Here is a 20,604-nt window from a genome sequence, read left to right on the forward strand (position 1 = left end):
TGCAGCTTTCTTCTTCAGTTGACATTTAAAGATTGTCATCCCTCACTCTCTGCCACAGCGGTAGGAATTAATTGGTTTAGTCGTATGTTCTTTTACTTTGCAAACTGAGCTCCTCTCGTATAGTAAGTGCTGTGCTAGGAAAACTAAGATGAATAAGGACATCGCAACCAAGGGGAGGTGACAAGGATGCACGTAGATTATTTTATGCATTCTATTCTATTTATTTACTTATTTATTTTTTGAGACAGTCTCACTTTGTGGCCCTTGGTAGAGCAAGGTGTCATAGCTTACAGCAACCTCAAACTCTTGGGCACAAGCACTTCTTTTGCCTCAGCCTCCTGAGTAGCTGGGATTATAGGCACCTGCCACTAAGCCCAGCTATTTTTAGAGACCAGGTCTTGCTCTTGCTCAGGCTGGGTCTCGAACTGCTGAGCTCAAGCAATCCCGCTGCTTTGTCCTTCCAGAGTGGTAGGATTACAGGCGCGAGGCACTGTGCCTGGTCTATCTTATACCTTTTGACTGTGTAAATAATAATTAGCTGATTTTCTTTTTCAGCTTATTTTGCCCATCATCAGATGTCAGCATTTATCGTGTTAATACAAGAGGTTCTAGGGCATTCATTTCTATTACTGTATAGCATTCCTTTGTATCAATATACTGTAACATATTTATCCATTCTTTTATTGATACTCATTTAGGCTGTGTTCACTTTTTTATTATTATGAACAGTGGTGCAATAGAGTAATTATTATTGATCTGTTGCTTTGTGTACAAAATTTTCTCTAAGGAATATAAGATATGGAGTAGCCCTTAAATGTTTGCACCAGCTTGCATGCCCACAAACAGGATATAAGAATTACTCACATCCCATTGCTAAACTTTAAAAATTTTACCATTCTCATGATAACCTATGGTTTCAGCATATCTTTTACTGACTGCTAGTAAACCTGAGAACTTCCACCACACACATGGTTATTGGTCCTTTGGTTTTGTTTTTTTTTTCCTGGGAATTTCCCTTTAAAATTCTATGCTCACTTTTCTTCTGAGTTGTTGGTGTTTTTCTTGTTGATTGTTGAGAGTTCTTTATATATTCTGGATGATAATCTTGTGACCTTGATGTAGGTTACAAATTTATTTTTCCAAACTGTGGAGCTTATTTTCACCTGTGTTGTTTTTGTGTACAAAAGTTTTAATTTTAACAAAAACCAATTGTATTAATAATATCTTTTATGACTTATGACTTAATAAAACTTTTTCACTACTTTAGTGTCTTAAATATCATCTATTTATATTTTGTTTAGAAGGTTTTCACATTTGCCTTTTACACTCAGGTATTCGGACCCCCTTGAATTTATTTTTGTGTATGGTGTGAGGGAGGGATCTAAATGCTTTGCCATATTCTCTCAGTACTGTTGATTGAACAATCGGTTCATCCCTACCCTCCTGGTCTGTAATCCACTTCTGTCATGGTCAGGTTTCTCTGTATGTAGGAACTATTTCTGGTTATCTGCCTACCCCTGCACACTGTCTCATTTACCAGAGGTTTATAATATGTTCTTAGTAAGAGTCAGGTAAGCGGGCAGCACCTGTGGCTCAAAGGAGTAGGGCGCCAACCCCATATGCTGGAGGTGGCAGGTTCAAACCCAGCCCCAGCCAAAAACTGCAAAAAAAAAAAAAAAGTCAGGTGAGCTCACAATTTTCTTAACTATTCTCAGGTATTCATATTTTGAATGGAATGTCCTTTAAATTTGTAGATTAGATCAGAGAGAGAAGATAGAGAGTGATGCTTTGTTTGTATCTTCCTGAAGGGATGAGACAGATTAGAGAAAGGGATAGGTAACAGGGAGGGCACTTTTGGTCATTTGAGACTGATCTTCAGCCGAATGGCTAAAATGAGAAATGCTGACAACACCGATCTGCTAGTGGAGATCTTTGGTAGCCACAGAAAGTACATATCTGGATCTCAAGGTGAAACCAGAGCTAGAGATGGGAGTCACTAGTGTGTTCAGGTAAGAGATAGGTTGCCTTGAGAAGCCCGGGAACAACTTTGGAGGGAGAAGTGTTTACTCAGCAGGTAGTGGGGGGAGAGGGGCAATGAAGGGAAGTAAGGAGGTAGGCCAGAGGCCCAAGTAGAGAACATATAATTAAATATTCACTTAGCATCATCCATAGGTTCTTGGAAACTGCACCTTTAAGGAAAATAATGTATAACAGAACTAATTTTACCATAGGCTAATGATATAAACGAGAGTGGAGTTCCTGCAGAATATTTCTGGTCACAAAAATATCACTAAACATCTAAATAAAGACCAAAACATTTCTAATAGTCAACATTGAAATCAACGTGAGCTATGTGTACGCTGAAGAAAGATTAATAAGTCAGATAATCCCCAATGTGTGGGCAGTCGGTGAGTGATGGCAGTCACAGTAATGGTGGGCTAAATCAAGGTGAAAATGTTCAGAAAGCAGAAATTGTCAGGGGCACCTCCTCCTACAATGCAGTTCAAAAGTTAACAGTAGTCCATGTGGCAGGTTGCCAGGGCTAGCATACCACATCATTTATCATGGTACATTGGGATGATTATAATATACATTACTAATTTTTGTTTTACACTAATTTGTATTCATTCATTGATCCATTTTCCTACCTATTTATTCCAATTGAGGATACTGGGTGGCTGCAGCCCATCCTGGCAGCTCTGGTGCCAGGTGGGACCCAATCTGGCCAGGACTCCATCCCCTCCCCCCCACAGGGTGCACCCCCACTCACCCACACTGGGACCATGGAGACCTCTGATGGACCTGATGGGCACAGGTTAGGGATGTGGAAGAAGCCAGTGTACCTGGAGAAAACCCACACAGACACAGAGAGAATGTCCAAACTCCAGGCAGGCAGTGGCCTAGTGGGAATTGATATTTTTCTCTTCCATGTTATAACCAAATGATGTTGAGGACCTGCAGTAGAGGGATGTGGATAAGCCCCTTGAAAAACTCCAGAAGGCCTATTATCACCGTACATCCACTAGAATGGCTAAAATGAGAAACGCTGACAACATCAAATGTGGGTGACGATGTGGAAATCAGACTCCTTAGAAAACTGTTCGGGGGTGGTTTAGAAAAAAGTTAAACATGCGTAGTCTACAACTCAGCCACTATATTGCTAAGTATTTACTCAAAAGAAACAAAAAAAAGACCATACAAATACTCATACAGGTGTATTTAGAATAGCTTTATGCGCAATGATCAAAAACTCAAAACCACCCAAGTGTCCATGAGGAGATGAGGGGTGAACACACAGGCGCACACCCACATGGGGGGCACTGCCCGGCAGCAGGAAGGGCCGAACTGCTGACGCACACAGTGCTGAGCCATCTCAGAAATACTGAGTGAAAGAAGCCAGGCAAAAAACAGGACATAGCGAATGATTCCATTTGCACAAAATGCAAACTAATTTATAGTGGCAGAATACTGTGGCCATATGAACTCTGAAAGGGAAATGAGGCCTCTTTCGTGTGATGGAGGGAAATGTTCTGCGCCCTGATTGCGATGGTGATTTCCTGGGTGTAACCAGTTGTCAACATTCATCAAATGATACACTTTCAATTGATTAAATTATTGCTTAATGACGTTGGTAACTTAAAAAAAGAAAGAAAAGTATCTTTAGTATCAAATGAAGAGTAGGGGCCATGGGTGTGGCTATAAGGAGAATCTGGATGATTCAGGGGCAGGTTGGGCAGAATTTCAACACTCTGCTTCCCTCCCTTCTTTTCTTTTTCTCTTTTTCTCTCTCCTTTGCCACCTCTTTTACTTCTTTTCTAATTTATGAGTTACCTAGAATAGGAGGCAGTTTACTAAAGGCCCTTGAGATTTCTTTTGCCCACTTGGGTAGAGGCTAAAGAGGAAAAAGTTCATCCTCAGGGGATAATTTCCAGTCTACCTGTAGGCCATAGTTCTTCCCGATCTGTCATCCCTCCCCCCAGACTGGAAAGTTAAAATGCTGTGTTTGTCAATTTACTTTAGTTTAGTTTATAGTTAGACTACAATTACCTAACTTGATTGCTTAATAAACAAGATTTCTCACCCTAGGCAGCCTGGTACAGAGAAAGGGGCAGTGATGCTGGGTTCCTTATGCCTTTATATTAACTTAGGTTTGAATCTTGATCTGACCACACAGCAGCTCTGTGACCTCAGTCTAGACCCCTCTGAGTGTATTTTATGATACTTGTAATGATTGAGGCAGAATGCGAAAATAACCAGAGTGTGTATCCCACAAAAGGTGCCCAGTAAGTATGAGCTAAATCTGGGCCCCAGGCAGGTGTTCAGTGCCCATGAAAGCACAGTTCTGTGCCAAACACAGCAGAAATGCACATGCCGTGGGAGTCCCCGGGTCAATGAAGGTATTAGAAAGGTGAATGCAGATCCAAAAATAGTGTCCAGGAGGCAGTGGGCAGGGAGCCAGGGTCATGTAGAAAGGCGTTTATTGAAGAAGGGAAGGTTTTAGTTGTTTTAATGGAGGGTAGTTTGGTAGAAGGAAGGGTGGACTCCCTCCACGTGGAGAGTGATAGAGGTCACGTTCAAAGGCTCAGAGGAGTCAGCAGGAGAAGGAAGAGCCCAAGAAATAGGAGGTGGTGTGTGTGTGTGTGTGTGTGTGTGTAGGGAGTGCAGGTTAAGGGAGGGAACTGTCGGGAAATTCCCTGAAGAAATGTCCTCAAGCCCATTTTGAACCCTTCATGGTGTGAAGAACAAATATGCTGTCACTTGTCGCCCCTTGAGGCCAGAAGTCCCGCAGTGGAAGTGGCTGTGGAGTGGCTGGCGTTGGTTGCAGGCTGTGGCTTAGGCTGCAAGGAGGAGAGGCCAGGGGCAGGGACTCTGCCCAGAGCCCAGGCAGGGCAGAGAAAGGCCAATGAGGATTTTCTCAGCAATTCTATCTTCTTGCGCCTGAGCCAACAACCACAGGGGGAGAAACATGCTCAGGGTGACAGGCAGCTTCCTCGGGAGGAACCTGCATGTGCTGCTCCCAGCCTGGCATCCATTCCCTGGACTGAGGGGGGGAGGGGGGCTCCCTGGTGTCGCATAACATCGTTCTCAGGCTGGGTGCGGTCCCTCACGCCTGTAATCCCAGCACTTGAGGAGGCTGAGGTGGGAGGATTGCTTGAGCTCAGGAGTTCAAGATTAACCTGAGCAAGACTGAGACCCTCGTCTCTACTAATAATAGAAAAACCTGCCCTGCATGGTGGCAGGTGCCTGTAGTTCCAGCAATTTGGGAGGCTGATGCAGGAGAATTGCTTAAACCCGGGAGTTTGAGGTTGCTGTGAGCTAGAGATGCCAGGGTGCTCTAGCCTGGGTGACGGAGTGGAACTCTGTCTCAAAAGAACAAATAAAAACTCGTCATTCTCACCTGCCTTCATTGTCAGACCTTTCTCACAGGGAAAGGGAGGGCTGGGTAGGCCACATTTTCCTAGGGGAGTCAGAGTAGTGTATTATTGATTTGAACTTGTAAAGACTTGACAAAGTTCTTAAAGTGTGAGCCTGTGCTCTAACCCAACCCCGTGGCTCATGCCTAATTTTGACAGGGCCTGCCTTGGGTTTAATTTGCTCTTCTTTCCCTGATTCCTAAGGTTGAAGCCAAGGTCCTTCCCAGTGGCCTGGGAGCTCCTGGACGGTGGGCCTCTGCTGCCTTTGGTTCTGTGTCTCGGTGCTTGGACAGAGTCTGGCATAGACTCTACTTAGGGTGGACTAGGCGCTCAATGCACATTTTACAAACTTAGTTGGCATCTGGGTTCAAATATTTGCTCTGTGACCTTAGGCAAACAACTTGCAGTGAACTAGAACATCGGTTTTTCGGAACTGGAAAACCTCTGCTACATGGGGTTAAACATGGCGGCGTGTAAAGAGGCGGCCAGAGAAGGTCTCAGCCAGTGCTCGCTCCCTTCCCTGTACAGTTCAGCACAGCTGGTACCGGATCCCAGTACGGAACCCACACTCACCAGCGAGCTCCTCATCAACGCTCACCCATCCTGTAGCCAGGAATTGAAAGGTCCAAAAGGAGTCAAGTGCCTCTTTGAGGGTATTGCAAAAGACCAGGCCCTTTATGGCTAAAGAATGGCCTTAAATAAACTACCATTTTCATTTGGAAATCCTACAACTGGGGAAGTGCTGACATTCTTCTCTCCTTTCAGCATGTTGAGTGCATGTACAAGTGACTTGGGGAGAGGCTGGAGAAAGTGAAGAATCTGGGTTGGGGCCAGCCTGGTGTTTTTGTTTTTTTTTTGAGACAGAGCCTCAAGCTGTCACCCTGGGTAGAGTGCTGTAGCATCACAGCTCATAGCAACCTCCAACTCTTGGGCTCAAGCAATTCTCCTGTCTCCGCCTCCCAAGTAACTGGGACTACAGGCGCCTGCCACAATGCTCAACTATTTTTTTTTTTTTTTTTTGGTTGCAGCTGTCATAGTTGTTTGGCGGGGCCGGGCTGGATTTGAACCCACCAGCTCAGGTGTATGTGGCTGGCACCTTAGCTGAGCCTGGGGGCAGCCGAGCCTGGGGGCAGCCTGGTGTTTTATAAAAGGCACACAGAGTCTGGGCATAGTAGCTCACCTCTGTAATCCTAGCATTCTGGCAGGGTAAGGCACAAGAATCACTTGAGCTCAGGAGTTCAAGACCAGCCTAAGGAAGAGCGAGACCCCCATCTGTATTAAAAAATAGAAAAACTAGCCAGGCATCGTGGTGAGCACCTGTAGTACTCAAGAGGCTGAGGCAAGAGGATCGCTCAAGCCCAAAGAGTATGAGGTTGCTGTGAGCTATGATGCCACAGCACTCCACCCAGGGTGACAGAGTGAGACTCTGTCTCAAAATAAAATAAAATAAAATGAGGTACACAGAACATTTGCCAGGATAGACATACTCTGGGCCAGAAAGAAAATCTCAAATTTAAAAAGATTGATGTCATATAATGTGTGTTCATTGGCTATAATGGAATTAAATTAGAAATCAGTAACAGAAAGATAGCTGGGAGGCCTCCAAATATTTGGAAACTAAATGATATATTTCTAAACAACCCATAGTCTGAAAAAGAAATTAGAAGCTATTTTGAACTGAATGGAAATGAAAACCTATCATATCAGAAATGTGAGATGTCATGAAAGCAGTGCTCAGAGGGGAGTATCGAGCACTTCATGTCTATATTAGGAAAGGTCTCGAGTCAGGGACCTCAGTTTCTGCCACAGGAATCAAGAAAAAAGGAATAAATTAAACCCAGAGTCAGGTAAAGAAAGGAAATAATAAAGATGAAGACAGAAATTGGTGAAGCAGAAAAAGAATATCAGTGAAACAAACCTGATCCTTTGGAAAGGTCAACACAATTGATAACTTCTAGCCATACCGATCAGTGGGAATACAGAGAGGAGATGACAAATTATCAATAATGAAACATGTGACACTGCTATAGATTCTATAGACACGAGGCTGGACAACTTGACCTCCATAAAAATCCCTGAACTGTGAGGTTCAGAGAGCTTCTGGGTTGCTGAATACGTGGAGGTGCTGGGAGGTCAGCATGTCTGGAGAAGGCATGGGAGCTCTGCACCCCTTCACCCACACCAGTCCTGGACATCTTTCCATCTGGCTGTTCATCTGTGTCCTTTATCATATCCTTTATTCATCTAATACACCAGTGAATATAAGTTAAGTGTTTCCTTGAGTTCTGTGAGTTGCTCTAGCAAATTATTACACCCAGCCAGGTGCAATATTTGAGCATCTCAATCTGTAGCCCATCAGTCAGGAGCGTAAGTGACAACGTGAGACCTGAAGTGGGGGGCAGCCCTTGCCCTGTGGGTTCTAATTTTAACTCCAAGTAACTAGTGTCAGGATGGGATAGAATCGTAGGACACCCTGCTGGGTCTGCTGGAGGACTGCTTGGTGTGTAGAGACATAGCCCCTACTTCCCACTTTTGATGGCCAGAAACGTGCTGTGATGATTGTGAGAGTTGGTGAAACAGTTTTGTTTTTCCTATCTCATTAGACAAATTTCTTAAGATACAACCTTTCAAAATCTCCCTTTAAGCAAAGAAAAATCCAGGCCCAGGTGGCTTCACCAGGGAATTTTATCAGACATCCAAGGTGGAAATCTTTAAGAACTCTACATAAACTCTTCTAGGAAAAGGAAGGGCTACTTCCCAATTCATTCCGTCCAACATGTTAGCCACTAGACATACATGGGTATGGAATGCTTGAAACACGGCTAGTGTGATTAACAAAATGAATTTTCAGTCTTATTTTATTTTATTTATTTTTTATTATCTTATTTTTTTTTTTTTATTGTTGGGGATTCATTGAGGGTACAATAAGCCAGGTTACACTGATTGCAATTGTTAGGTAAAGTCCCTCTTGCAATCATGTCTTGCCCCCATAAAGTGTGACACACACCAAGGCCCCACCCACCTCCCTCCTTCCCTCTTTCTGTTCCCCCCCCATAACCATAATTGTCATTAATTGTCCTCATACCAAAATTGAGTACATAGGATTCATGCTTCTCCATTCTTGTGATGCTTTACTAAGAATAATGTCTTCCACGTCCATCCAGGTTAATACGAAGGATGTAAAGTCTCCATTTTTTTTAATGGCTGAATAGTATTTCATGGTATACATATACCACAGCTTGTTAATCCATTCCTGGGTTGGTGGGCATTTAGGCTGTTTCCACATTTTGACGATTGTAAATTGAGCTGCAATAAACAGACTAGTACAAGTGTCCTTATGATAAAAGGATTTTTTTCCTTCTGGGTAGATGCCCAGTAATGGGATTGCAGGATCAAATGGGAGGTCTAGCTTGAGTGCTTTGAGGTTTCTCCATACTTCCTTCCAGAAAGGTTGTACTAGTTTGCAGTCCCACCAGCAGTGTAAAAGTGTTCCCTTCTCTCCACATCCACGCCAGCATCTGCAGTTTTGAGATTTTGTGATGTGGGCCATTCTCACTGGGGTTAGATGATATCTCAGGGTTGTTTTGATTTGCATTTCTCTAATATATAGAGATGATGAACATTTTTTCATGTGTTTGTTAGCCATTCGTCTGCCGTCTTTAGAGAAAGTTCTAGTCATGTCTCTTGCCCATTGATATATGGGATTTTTGGCTTTTTTCATGTGGATTAATTTGAGTTCTCTATAGATCCTAGTTATCAAGCTTTTGTCTGATTGAAAATATGCAAATATCCTTTCCCATTGTGTGGGTTGTCTCTTTGCTTTGGTTATTGTCTCTTTAGCTGTACAGAAGCTTTTCAGTTTAATGAAGTCCCATTTGTTTATTTTTGTTGTTGCAATTGCCATGGCAGTCTTCTTCATGAAGTCTTTCCCCAGGCCAATATCTTCCAGTGTTTTTTCTATGCTTTCTTGGAGGATTTTTTTTGTTTCATGCCTTAAATTTAAGTCCTTTATCCATCTTGAATCAATTTTTGTGAGTGGGGAAAGGTGTGGGTCCAGTTTCAGTCTTTTACATGTAGACATCCAGTTCTCCCAACACCATTTATTGAACAGGGAGTCTTTCCCCTAAGGTATGTTCTTGTTTGGTTTATCAAAGATTAGGTGGTTGTAAAATGTTAGTTTCATTTCTTGGTTTTCAATTCGATTCCAAGTGTCTATGTCTCTGTTTTGGTGCCAGTACCATGCTGTCTTGAGCACTATGGCTTTGTAGTACAGACTAAAATCTGGTATGCTGATGCCCCCAGCTTTATTTTTGTTACAGAGAACTGCCTTAGCTATACAGGGTTTTTTCCGGTTCCATACAAAACGCAGAATCATTTTTTCCAAATCTTGAAAGTACGATGTTGGTATTTTGATAGGAATGGCATTGAATAGGTAGATTGCTTTCGGAAGTATAGACATTTTAACAATGTTGATTCTTCCCACCCATGAGCATGGTATGTTCTTCCATTTGTTAATATCCTCTGCTATTTCCTTTCTGAGGATTTCATAGTTTTCTTTATAGAGGTCCTTCACCTCCTTCGTTAGGTATACTCCTAGGTATTTCATTTTCTTTGAAACTATGGTGAAGGGAGTTCTGTCCTTAATTAGCTTCTCATCTTGACTGTTATTGGTGTACACAAAGGCTACTGACTTGTGGACATTGATTTTATATCCTGAAACATTACTGTATTTTTTGATGACTTCTAGGAGTCTTGTGGTTGAGTCTTTGGGGTTCTCTAAGTATAAGATCATGTCGTCAGCAAAGAGGGAGAGTTTGACCTCCTCTGCTCCCATTTGGATTCCCTTTATTTCCTTGTCTTGCCTAATTGTATTGGCTAGAACTTCCAGCACTATGTTGAATAGTAAAGGTGACAGAGGACAACCTTGTCTGGTTCCAGTTCTAAGAGGAAAAGCTTTGAGTTTTACTCCATTCAGTAAAATATTGGCTGTGGGTTTGTCATAGATAGCTTCAATCAGTTTTAGAAATGTGCCACCTATGCCTATACTCTTCAGTGTTCTAATTAGAAAAGGATGCTGGATTTTATCAAATGCTTTTTCTGCATCTATTGAGAGGATCATGTGATCTTTATTTTTGCCTCTGTTAATATGGTGGATAACATTTATAGACTTGCGTATGTTAAACCAGCCTTGCATCCCTGGGATGAAGCCTACTTGATCATGATGAATGACTTTTTTGATGATAAGCTGTAATCTATTGGCTAGGATTTTGTTGAGAATTTTTGCATCTATATTCATGAGTGAGATTGGTCTGAAATTCTCCTTTTTGTTTGGGTCTTTTCCTGGTTTTGGTATCAGGGTGATGTTTGCTTTATAGATGTGTTGGGGAAGATTCCTTCTTCCTCAGTTTTTTGGAATAATTTCTGCAGTACAGGAATAAGCTCTTCCTTGAAGGTTTGATAGAATTCTGGAGTGAAGCCATCTGGACCAGGGCATTTTTTGGTTGGAAGATTTTTTATTGTTTCTTTGATCTCAGTGCTTGAAATTGGTCTGTTCAGGAGCTCTATTTCTTCCTGGCTGAGTCTAGGGAGAGGGTGTGATTCCAAATATTGATCCATTTCTTTCACATTGTCAAATTTCTGGGCATAGAGTTTCTGGTAGTATTCAGAGATGATCTCTTGTATCTCTGTGGGATCAGTTGTTATTTCTCCTTTATCATTTCTGATTGAGGTTACTAGAGATTTTACTTTTCTATTCCTCGTTAGTCTGGCCAATGGTTTATCTATTTTATTTATTTTTTCAAAAAACCAACTCCTTGTTTCATTAATTTTCTGAATGATTCTTTTCTTTTCAATTTCATTGATCTCTGATTTGATTTGGGATATTTCTTTTCTTCTACTGGGTTTAGGCTTAGATTGTTCTTCTTTTTCCAATTCCATAAGATCTCCTGTGAGATTGTTGATGTGCTCTCTTTCTGTTTTTCGAATGTAGGCATCTAAAGCGATGAATTTCCCTCTCAAAACTGCTTTTGCAGTATCCCACAGGTTTTGGTAGCTTGTGTCTTCATTGTTGTTATGCTCAAGGAAGTTAATGATTTCCTGTTTTATTTCTTCCTTCACCCATCTGTTATTCAACAGAAGGTTGTTTAATTTCCATGCCTTTGGGTGGGGTCGAGCATTTTTGTTAGAGTTGAGGTCCACCTTTAGTGCCTTATGGTCTGAGAAGATACAAGGTAAAATTTCAATTCTTTTGATTCTATTGATATTTGTTTTGTGTCCCAGGATATGATCAATTTTGGAGACTGTTCCATGGGGTGATGAGAAGAATATATATTCTTTATCTTTGGGATGGAATGTTCTATATGCATCTATCAAGCACAGTTGTGCTAGGGTCTCATTTAAATCTCTTATATCCTCCTTTAATTTCTGTTTAGAGGGTCTGTCCAGCTCTGTAAGAGGAGTGTTAAGGTCCCCTGTTATTATGGTATTATCAGATATCATATTGCTCAGACTGAGTAAGGTCTGTTTCAAGAATCTGGGAGCATTTAAATTGGGTGCATAGATATTTAGAATTGAAATGTCTTCTTGTTGTATTTTTCCCTTGACCAATATAAAGTGACCATCTTTGTCTTTTTTGACTTTAGTTGCTTTAAATCCACATGTATCTGAAAATAAGATTGCAACTCCTCTTTTCTTCTGAATTCCATTTGCCTGAAAAATTGTCTTCCAACCCTTGACTCGGAGCTTTAATTTGTCTTTTGAAGCCAGGTGTGTTTCTTGCAGACAGCAAATGGATGGCTTGTGTTTTTTAATCCAGTCAACCAATCGATGTCTCTTCAGTGGGGAATTCAATCCATTAACATTTATTGAGATAATTGATAAGTGTGGTAGTATTCTATTCATCTTATTTGGTGAGAGTCCATTGCTTAGTTTTATCTTTTGCATCAGTGTGGCGGTTAGGTTCTGTCCTTTAATTTCTGAGTTCTTACTTTGCTGTTGATCCATTGTGGTGGTCAGTGTGCAGAACAGGTTGAAGTATTTCCTGTAGAGCTGGTCTTGTTGTGGCGAATTTCCTCAATGTTTGTATATCCGTAAATGATTGCATTTCTCCGTCAATTTTGAAGCTTAGCTTAGCAAGGTACAGAATTCTGGGCTGGAAATTGTTCTGTTTAAGTAGATTAAAGGTAGATGACCATTGTCTTCTTGCTTAGAAAGTTTCATTAGAGAAGTCTGCGGTCACTCTGATGGATTTGCCCCTGTAGGTCAACTGGCGCTTACTCCTGGCAGCTTGCAGAATCTTTTCTTTTGTCTTGACTTTGGACAGGTTCATCACAATGTGTCTTGGAGAAGCTCAGTTAGAGTTAAGGCGACCTGGGGTCCGATAGCCCTCTAAAAGCAGTGTGTCAGAATCTTTGGTGATATTTGGGAAATTTTCTTTTCTAATATTCTCTAGTATGGCTTCCATTCCTCTGGGGCATTCTTCTTCCCCTTCTGGAATTCCTATAACTCGTATGTTGGAACGCTTCATAAAGTCCCATAATTCTGACAGTGAACGTTCTGCTTTCTCTCTCTTCTTTTCTGCCTCTTTTACTATCTGAGTTATCTCAAAAACTTTGTCTTCTACCTCTGAAATTCTTTCTTCTGCATGGTCTAACCTGTTGCTGATACTTTCCATTGCATCTTTAAGTTCCCTGATTGACTGTTTCATTTCCTTCAGCGCTGCTATATCCTTTTTATATTCTTCGTATCGTTCATCTCTTATTTGATTCTGTTTTTGAATTTCCTTTTGGTTATTTTCCACTTTATGAGCAGTTTCCTTCATTGTTTCCATCATTTGTTTCATTGTTTTCAACATGTGTATTCTAAATTCCCTTTCTGTCATTCCTAACATTTCTGTATAGGTGGAATCCTCTGCAGTAGCTACCTCATGGTCCCTTGGTGGGGTTGTTCTGGACTGGTTCTTCATGTTGCCTGGAGTTTTCTGGTGATTCTTCCTCATGAGTGATTTCTTTTATCTGTTTCCTTGCCCTAATTTTCCTTTCACTTCCTCTTGCTCTTTAAGTTCTCGTGCCTGTGGAAGTTGCAGGCGGGTTTAGACGGATTGAACACATGCGCCCACTTGCCGGTTTTCCACTGTTTTAGTCCTCCTCTTGGAGTCCAGAAGTCTCTGGCTGACTCCCTGTATCCTCTCAGGGGTGATGATAGGCAGATCCCACCAGCCAGAGATGCCTGGAGTCCTATCTCCCCAGACTCACGGTGCCCAGAGGCAAGGAAGCTGTTACTCGGCTGCCATCTTGCTCTGCTTATTATCTTATTTTAATTAATTTCAACTTAAATAGCCATATACCACTAGTCACAACTGTATTGAATACTCAAGCACTACATTATAGTGTGTTTACTAACTATGGGTAGGATCCTATTAGCTGGTTTGACCTGTATTTTTTTTTCAGAATAAAATAGTAAGAGTTAGATTTTTTTCATGAAATTTTTGTTCCAAGCTGGTATCTCTGTGGGTGACACATAGCTGTTCTTTTGTCTTGTATTGTTTTGAAGTTGAAAGCCACTGATGTAGATGCTGGTGATGTCCGTATTAATGTCTTCAGCCATGAGCTGAGACCCAAAGCCACATGTATCTGTCATCTTGACATCTCATGGCAGATCTGTAAATCTTTTTCTTTTTTCCTCCAGTTATCCCTCATCTCAGCATAGGGCACCATCTTGTCATCTAGCTGTAGAGGAATGGTGGCCTTCATTCCCTTCTTTCCTAACCCTGCCCCTTTCAGTCCAACAGCAAAGTCTATTGGCCCAAAGCCCCGGCATCCTTTGCCTGCAGCCCTGTGATGGAGGCAAACAGGTCTATCTTTCATTCTTATGTTCCTGAGCCCCATTCATCACACAGCATCCAGAGGGATATTTTAAAAACATAAATTGATTCTTGAGATACTTTACTAAGAAGAATATGTTCCAGCTCCATCCAGGTGAACAAAAGATGTGAAGTCTCCATCTTTTTTATGTCTGCATAATATTCCATGGTATACATATACCACAATTTGTTAATCCATTCATGGGTTGATGGGCATTTGGACTGCTTCCATGACTTGGCAATTATGAATTGGGCTGCAATAAACATTGTGGTGCAAATGTTATTGTTGTAAAATTATTTTTGATCATCTGGCTATATACCCAGTAGAGGAACTGCAGGGTCAAACTGTAGGTCTACTTTTAGTTCCTTGAGTATTCTCCAAACTTAAAAGGCTGTATTAGCTTCTATTCCCACCAGTAGTGTAGAAGTGTTCCCTTCTCTCCGCATTGATGCCAATATCTGTAGTTTTGGGATTTTGTGATGTGGGCTAATCTCACTGGAGTTAGATGATATCTCAAAGTGGTTTTTATTTGCATTTCTCTGATGATTAAGGATGACGAGCAAATTTTCATGTGTCTATAGGCCATGCGCCTGTCTTCTTCAGAGAAGTTTCTGTTCAACTCTCTTGTCCACATAGAAATGGGGTTATTTGTTCTTTTCTTATTGATTTGTTTCTTTGTGGAAAAAAAAGTTCCAATGTACTCGATACTATTATTAAATCAATATATAATCACCCACACATCCATATGAATGGCAAAACATAACTATAGTCCAGAAAGGAGGGAAGAGGAAAGAGAGGGGAGGGGAGGTTGAAGGCTGGGAGGAGAGAGGGTATTTGGTGGGACCTTACCTAATATGCATAATGCAATGTACATTTAAAAACTGTTAAGAATAGAGTATAAATGTCTTACCACAACAAATAAGTAAGCCAGGGGGTGGTTATGTTAATCAGTTAGATGTAAGCATTCCACATTGTGTATCAAATCAGCACATTGTACTGATTTGTACATAGATGCTTCGATGTACACAGATATGATTTAATAAAGGAAAAAATACACAAAAAAATAAAATAGCAATTTGGATAATAATAAAAGTAGCTTGTAATGATACTATTGTAAACAGATTTAATTAAAATTTAAAAAAGAAAGTAATCAAATTTCCAATTAAAATGTACACTTTTAATAAAATTAGAAAGTTAAATGCAAAAAATAAATAAATAAATAAAAACGTAGATCAGATGATGTTGCTCCATTACTCCAAAGCTCCAGTGGCTTCCCATTGGGCCAGCAATGTTCTGTTATCACCTCGATGTGCCCAGAAAGGCTGATGCTGGTCCAGAACCTCCAGCATCACTCCGCCACTCTCACTCTGGCCATTCCACGACAGCGACACCCACTTTCTTACTTGTTTCTCCCCGGGGTTCTGCACATGTGCTGTGACCTAGGCCTCCCAGATCTTCTTGAGCTGGCCTGTCTCTGTTAATTCAGGTCCCAACTCAGAGGTCATTTCCTCAAAGGGACAGCCCTGTTCTGACTAAATCAGCCTCCCCAACCCAAGTCTGAGTGATTCGGACGGTGGTGGGGGGAGTAAATAAGATCTGTTATTGAGACAGAGTGCTTTTGAGTCATAGGAGCCAGGAACCATCAAAGTCTTTTTGACTAGAGATCCTCTTCTTTGAGAATCATCTGGAGTAACAAAATCCTTGTGTGCAAGTGGTGTTGCCAAGTTTCTGTATGGAGAATAAATACTGGTGTTTCTACTTTTTTAACTTAGCTGAATGCCTCATTATGCAAATTTAAGGAACGGTTTAAAACATGCACATTATGCACAATAGAGTATATTATGATACAGACATAAATTATGTTGATATAAAATTTTAAGTGAGTTTTTTATTACTGTTAATATATCATAAGCACAGGACAAATTATGTCATTTAAACGTTTTAATCTCTGAAATTTATGCACATCATGATCAATTTTTTGAGAAAATTTGAATTCGATTTAAATTATCAAATTACTTTTGTCTGGAAAAGTCTAATTTGGGGTATATTATTCCTCATGTGACTTTAGTCTTTGTAAAAATAGGTTATTAAGATGGGGTGCAGAAAAATTATCAGAGTTAACAAAATAAATTACAGGGTTTGTGATTCTGACCTTTGCTTAAAAACAAACAAACAAACAAACAAAAGAGGAAATGTGCACTCAAATACCAAAACTCTGAAACATTTTGTAGTTGTTTGTATAACAGATTCCAGAAATTACTAAATTGAAACTGCAAATGCAAATACATAGATACTATGTATGTAGTCCTAATTACTCCCTAAAGGCCCCACCTCCAACCATGAAATTTGGGAGACACATTCAAACTAAAGCAGTCCCCTGGTGATTCTGCTGTATACTCAAATTTGAGAACCCCTGGTCTAGCCTTGCTACTCCTGGTGTGGTCCAGGGACTAACACTGGCATCCCCCGTGAGCTAGTTGGAAGTGCAGAATCTCAGACCCTAACCTGGACATACTTAGAATCTACAAGAACCCAAGTGATTGTGTGTGTAGCACTGGTTGAGTAGCCATAAGAAGGAATTGTAGTGTGAAGTTTAAGAACTCCTTGTTGGTTTAAAAATTTCCTGTATTATACCAGTAGGGGTTAATATATCCAACCACACGCATCAACTGAAGTTAATTGCCATTGATATCAATTATTTTAAGCAGATTTTTAAACACAAGTTATAATAGTGACCACTCATATTAACTTTGTCTACTATCTTTTAGGAATTTATCAAAGAGCTGCTTTCTCGGATAAGGGGCATGAGGAAACTGAGCCCTCCGCAGAAGAAGAGTGTATGATTCCAGAACAGGGTGGAACTCTCCCAGAGATGAAGACAGGGTCCTGGGATTTGGACTTCATGAAGACTTTTGTTAAAGAATAGTTCCTATGAGCAACTTTTTTTTTTTTTTTTTTTTTTTTTTGGTGTGTGTGGGGGAATCTATCAGACATTTATTCAAGAATGTTCTTTTTTTGGGTTTGTTTTTGAAAGGTTTTTGCCACTGTAATATTTTAATAGCAAAGATACCACGACTCAGTCTATCCAAGGATTATCAAAGCAGGTGGACATCCAAGGATGGGCCGGGTCAGGCAGCACTTTCTGCAAGGACTCAGATATTTAGTACCTTATGATACTAAGGTAGTAATGGAAGATGGTTTTCTTACAACTGATTTGTAATACTTTTTTCTTAAGTTGTCTATTTGACTCAGCTGACAAATTTCTTGTCCTTGTATATATCTACCCACAACTAAGTTAAAATGTAGATGTGAGTTTTGTTTCACAAGGATGGAAGAAGGTTGTGGTTATTCTTTAATTGGAGGTCCCAGACATGTGCTTTCGAGAGGCCACCAGACATCCTTCCTGTGAGTGCCACTGTCTGTCACATTCACTTTTCACACCAAAGTGGAAGAGTTCAATGTACCTGTTGTTTTAATGAGCTACACTACAAAAATGTTGAGTTGCTCAAGAGCTTAGTTTATGGACTTCCTATTGTCTCATTGGTTGGGATGCTTTGCCAGGTCATGTACTTATTGCCTCATTTGTGGTCTTTTGAAGTTTTATGAACCCTTAATTTGCAGAACTTAATCTGATTTCTAGAGAAATGCCTATGCTACGCGCACCCGAGTGGTGTTTTGCAGTGGAAGGAGGAAGCACTGGGTAGTAATGAATTCTCTGCTTTCTACCAAATACTGTGTATTATTCTCTCTCCATGAAAGCAGATCCAAAGGGAGTCAGCGGATCGAGTGTCTTCCTCCTTAGAACTGGGTCCCTCTGTGCCTGGTGCATCAGACTGGGTGTTGTGAACGGGTCACGGAGGAAGTACGGATGCAAGAAAACCTCACCTTTGCTTAAGGCAGTTGATGCGAGAGCATTTGCTGGTTTGGAGATTGCATTTCCTGCTTCTCTCAGTGGCTATGTGAGGACTTTGGGCTCTCCTGGCCCTAATTGTGCACACTGATCCCCGTGCTTGCAGCTAGGCCTGAGCCCCGGCCCTGCCCCTTTCAGTCACATACCAGCTCTTTGGAGAAGGATCAAAATTTGGATGGGATGTGGGCAGGGTCAAAGGTAAGAGCAGAAATGCTTCCTTCCCTCCAGAGAGCCCCTGTTGCCTCCCACAGAAACCTGGCTGTGAGGTGTCTCCAGGTGTGCAAGGACTGGGGTCAGGCATTTTATGTCAAGGGTGCTCTGAACATATTTTATTTTTTAAAGAAACTATGTTTGTGAATTTTACGTATACTGGCAAGCTTTTGGAAATGTATTTAATTTTGTAATGTTTACCAATGATTTATTTACAAGCTATTTACTCGAATAAATGGAGCTGCTTACAAGTGTGTTTCCATGGATGCCTGCAAGCATGTTGACATGATGGTTTGGCTTTCTCCAGTTCTCTGCACATGATGAGGGTACCACGCACCTACATCTAGCTTTTCATTTTCAAGGTACTTTTAGGCATTTAATCCTGGCCCTCTCCCGAAACGTCTTCAAATTAGCAGAGCTGGGACATGTTCACGGACAAGAAAGAAACAGAACCCCAGTCCTGTGTGCTCTTCTCTGCCCAGCTCCTGCTCCAGCACTCCCAGGCCACTCTGGTTTCATATAATTAAAACCTTTTGTCCTATGTTATAGGAATCCTCAAAAAGATTTCAAATTCACAAAATACTCCGATTATTATTATAATGCCATTCACAATACAAATCAAAAAAATGCAGAATTTGCAGGATTTCTATTAGGTTTGATTGACCAGCCGTCATGATCTTCTGATGAAGGAAGAATTAACTCTTCCTGCAAAGGTGTTTGACCCCACTGTGTGCACACTCTCCACCACCCTTTCCTTCCCAGCTCTAGCCAGAAGCTTGAGATGCCTCCTGACTGTGCAGCAACACTTCCCCAAGCTGGTGCTCTGAGAATACCTCTCAAATGCATCCCATGATCAACTTCCTTGGATTGCTGCAGCCATCCTGGCATCGGCTCCCGCATGTCCAGACCTATCTCCCTCTGATCTGTCCCTAGCCCCAGGAGCCAGAAAGATCTGGTCATTTTGTCTCCTGCTTAAAACCCAACCCCCTGCAGCATGCCCTAGGAAGAACTTACTCCCTGCCTCTCTTGCCTCAGCTTTTGGCCTTGTAGTAATGTCTGGTCCCACTGAATTCCCTGGGGTTTCTGGAACCTTCTATGTACTTTCTCCTCTTGGGCTTTAAAAAATCTATTGCCTCAGCCTGGAGCTTGCTGGATGAGGCCCTCCTGAGCATGCTCACCCCCAGCCCCAGCCTTTACCCTGCAGGATGCACCCACGGTGTCATTACTCTCTGCCCACCTGCGTGTGCCTTCTCTGTCCCTCTAGGATCCTTACAGTTGAGACTGGGACTTAAGCATCTGGTCCTATGCTTGGCACATCAAAGAGGTCAATACCTGTTTGCCAACTGAACGCCTATGACAACAGATTCTTCAAGAAAACTCCATGTTTTCTTCCGGGCTACTCTAGTGGTTCTTAGATCTGAGTGTGCGTTCCGATCACCTGGGAAGTTTTACAGACAACGGAAGCCTGAGTCTCAGTCAGTCCCAATTGAATCAACATCTCTAGGACCAGAGGGGGGATGTTTTTTTGAGCTCCCTAGATCAAGCCCTGCTGGGCGCCTGGGTCACCCTGTGCTGTGGGATGGGAGGATGCACCAGTTTGACCTCAGATCTCCGTGTTTGTGCTGTTACACAGATGGCAGCTGCGACATCAGCACATTGCCCACATCTTATACAAAGAGTCTCCTCCCCAGGGGAATGGCTCTAACTTCCAGTTCAGTGCTCATTGAACAGCGTCTGGCTGGGCTCTCCCTCGCTCCTGAGAAGGGAGGGGCTCACTCGAACATGGGGAACCTAAAGGGCTGGCTCCCATTTACAACCACCACAAAAAAAGTTAGCACCAGGCTAAGTGCTGACTCGCTTGACCTCATTTAATCTAGACCTTAATCTTAGGAGGTAGGTTGCATTATCCTCCTTTTAGAAATAGGAAAATAAACTCAGAGGTTTAGCACCTTAACAGAGTCACATATAGCTGCTGATATTAGAACAGTCACAGATTAAGTTCTGGAAAGCTGCTTTTCTGGTGCTTTCACTGAGTGAACTGGATACATGAGGCTGGATTTGTCTCCGGTACCTGCTTCCTCCAGGTTTATTCTCCACAGTGGATGTTAAATGAAACTAGCTGGGTGGGCTTCTTTGGGCTCCCCTGTTCCAGGGGACTCTAGATGTAGATAGTTCCAGCAAGCATAGGTAGCAAATGAAAGTGAGGTTC

The 20,604-nt window shown here is 41.7% G+C and overlaps 1 protein-coding gene across 1 annotated transcript in view; it reads left to right on the forward strand.

The window, feature by feature from the left end:
- The window catches only part of PPP1R14C (protein phosphatase 1 regulatory inhibitor subunit 14C), a 105,311-nt gene extending 87,702 nt beyond the window's left edge, over positions 1–17,609 (forward strand). Inside the window, exon 4 of the mRNA XM_053591401.1 lies at positions 17,044–17,609. Coding sequence (XP_053447376.1) covers positions 17,044–17,118 — 75 coding nt within the window. The 3' untranslated portion in view covers positions 17,119–17,609. The remainder of the gene's footprint in view (positions 1–17,043) is intronic.
- Positions 17,610–20,604: the final 2,995 nt, after the last annotated feature.

The sequence above is a fragment of the Nycticebus coucang genome, chromosome 5, assembly GCF_027406575.1.
Source record: "Nycticebus coucang isolate mNycCou1 chromosome 5, mNycCou1.pri, whole genome shotgun sequence".
Lineage (NCBI taxonomy): Eukaryota > Metazoa > Chordata > Mammalia > Primates > Lorisidae > Nycticebus > Nycticebus coucang.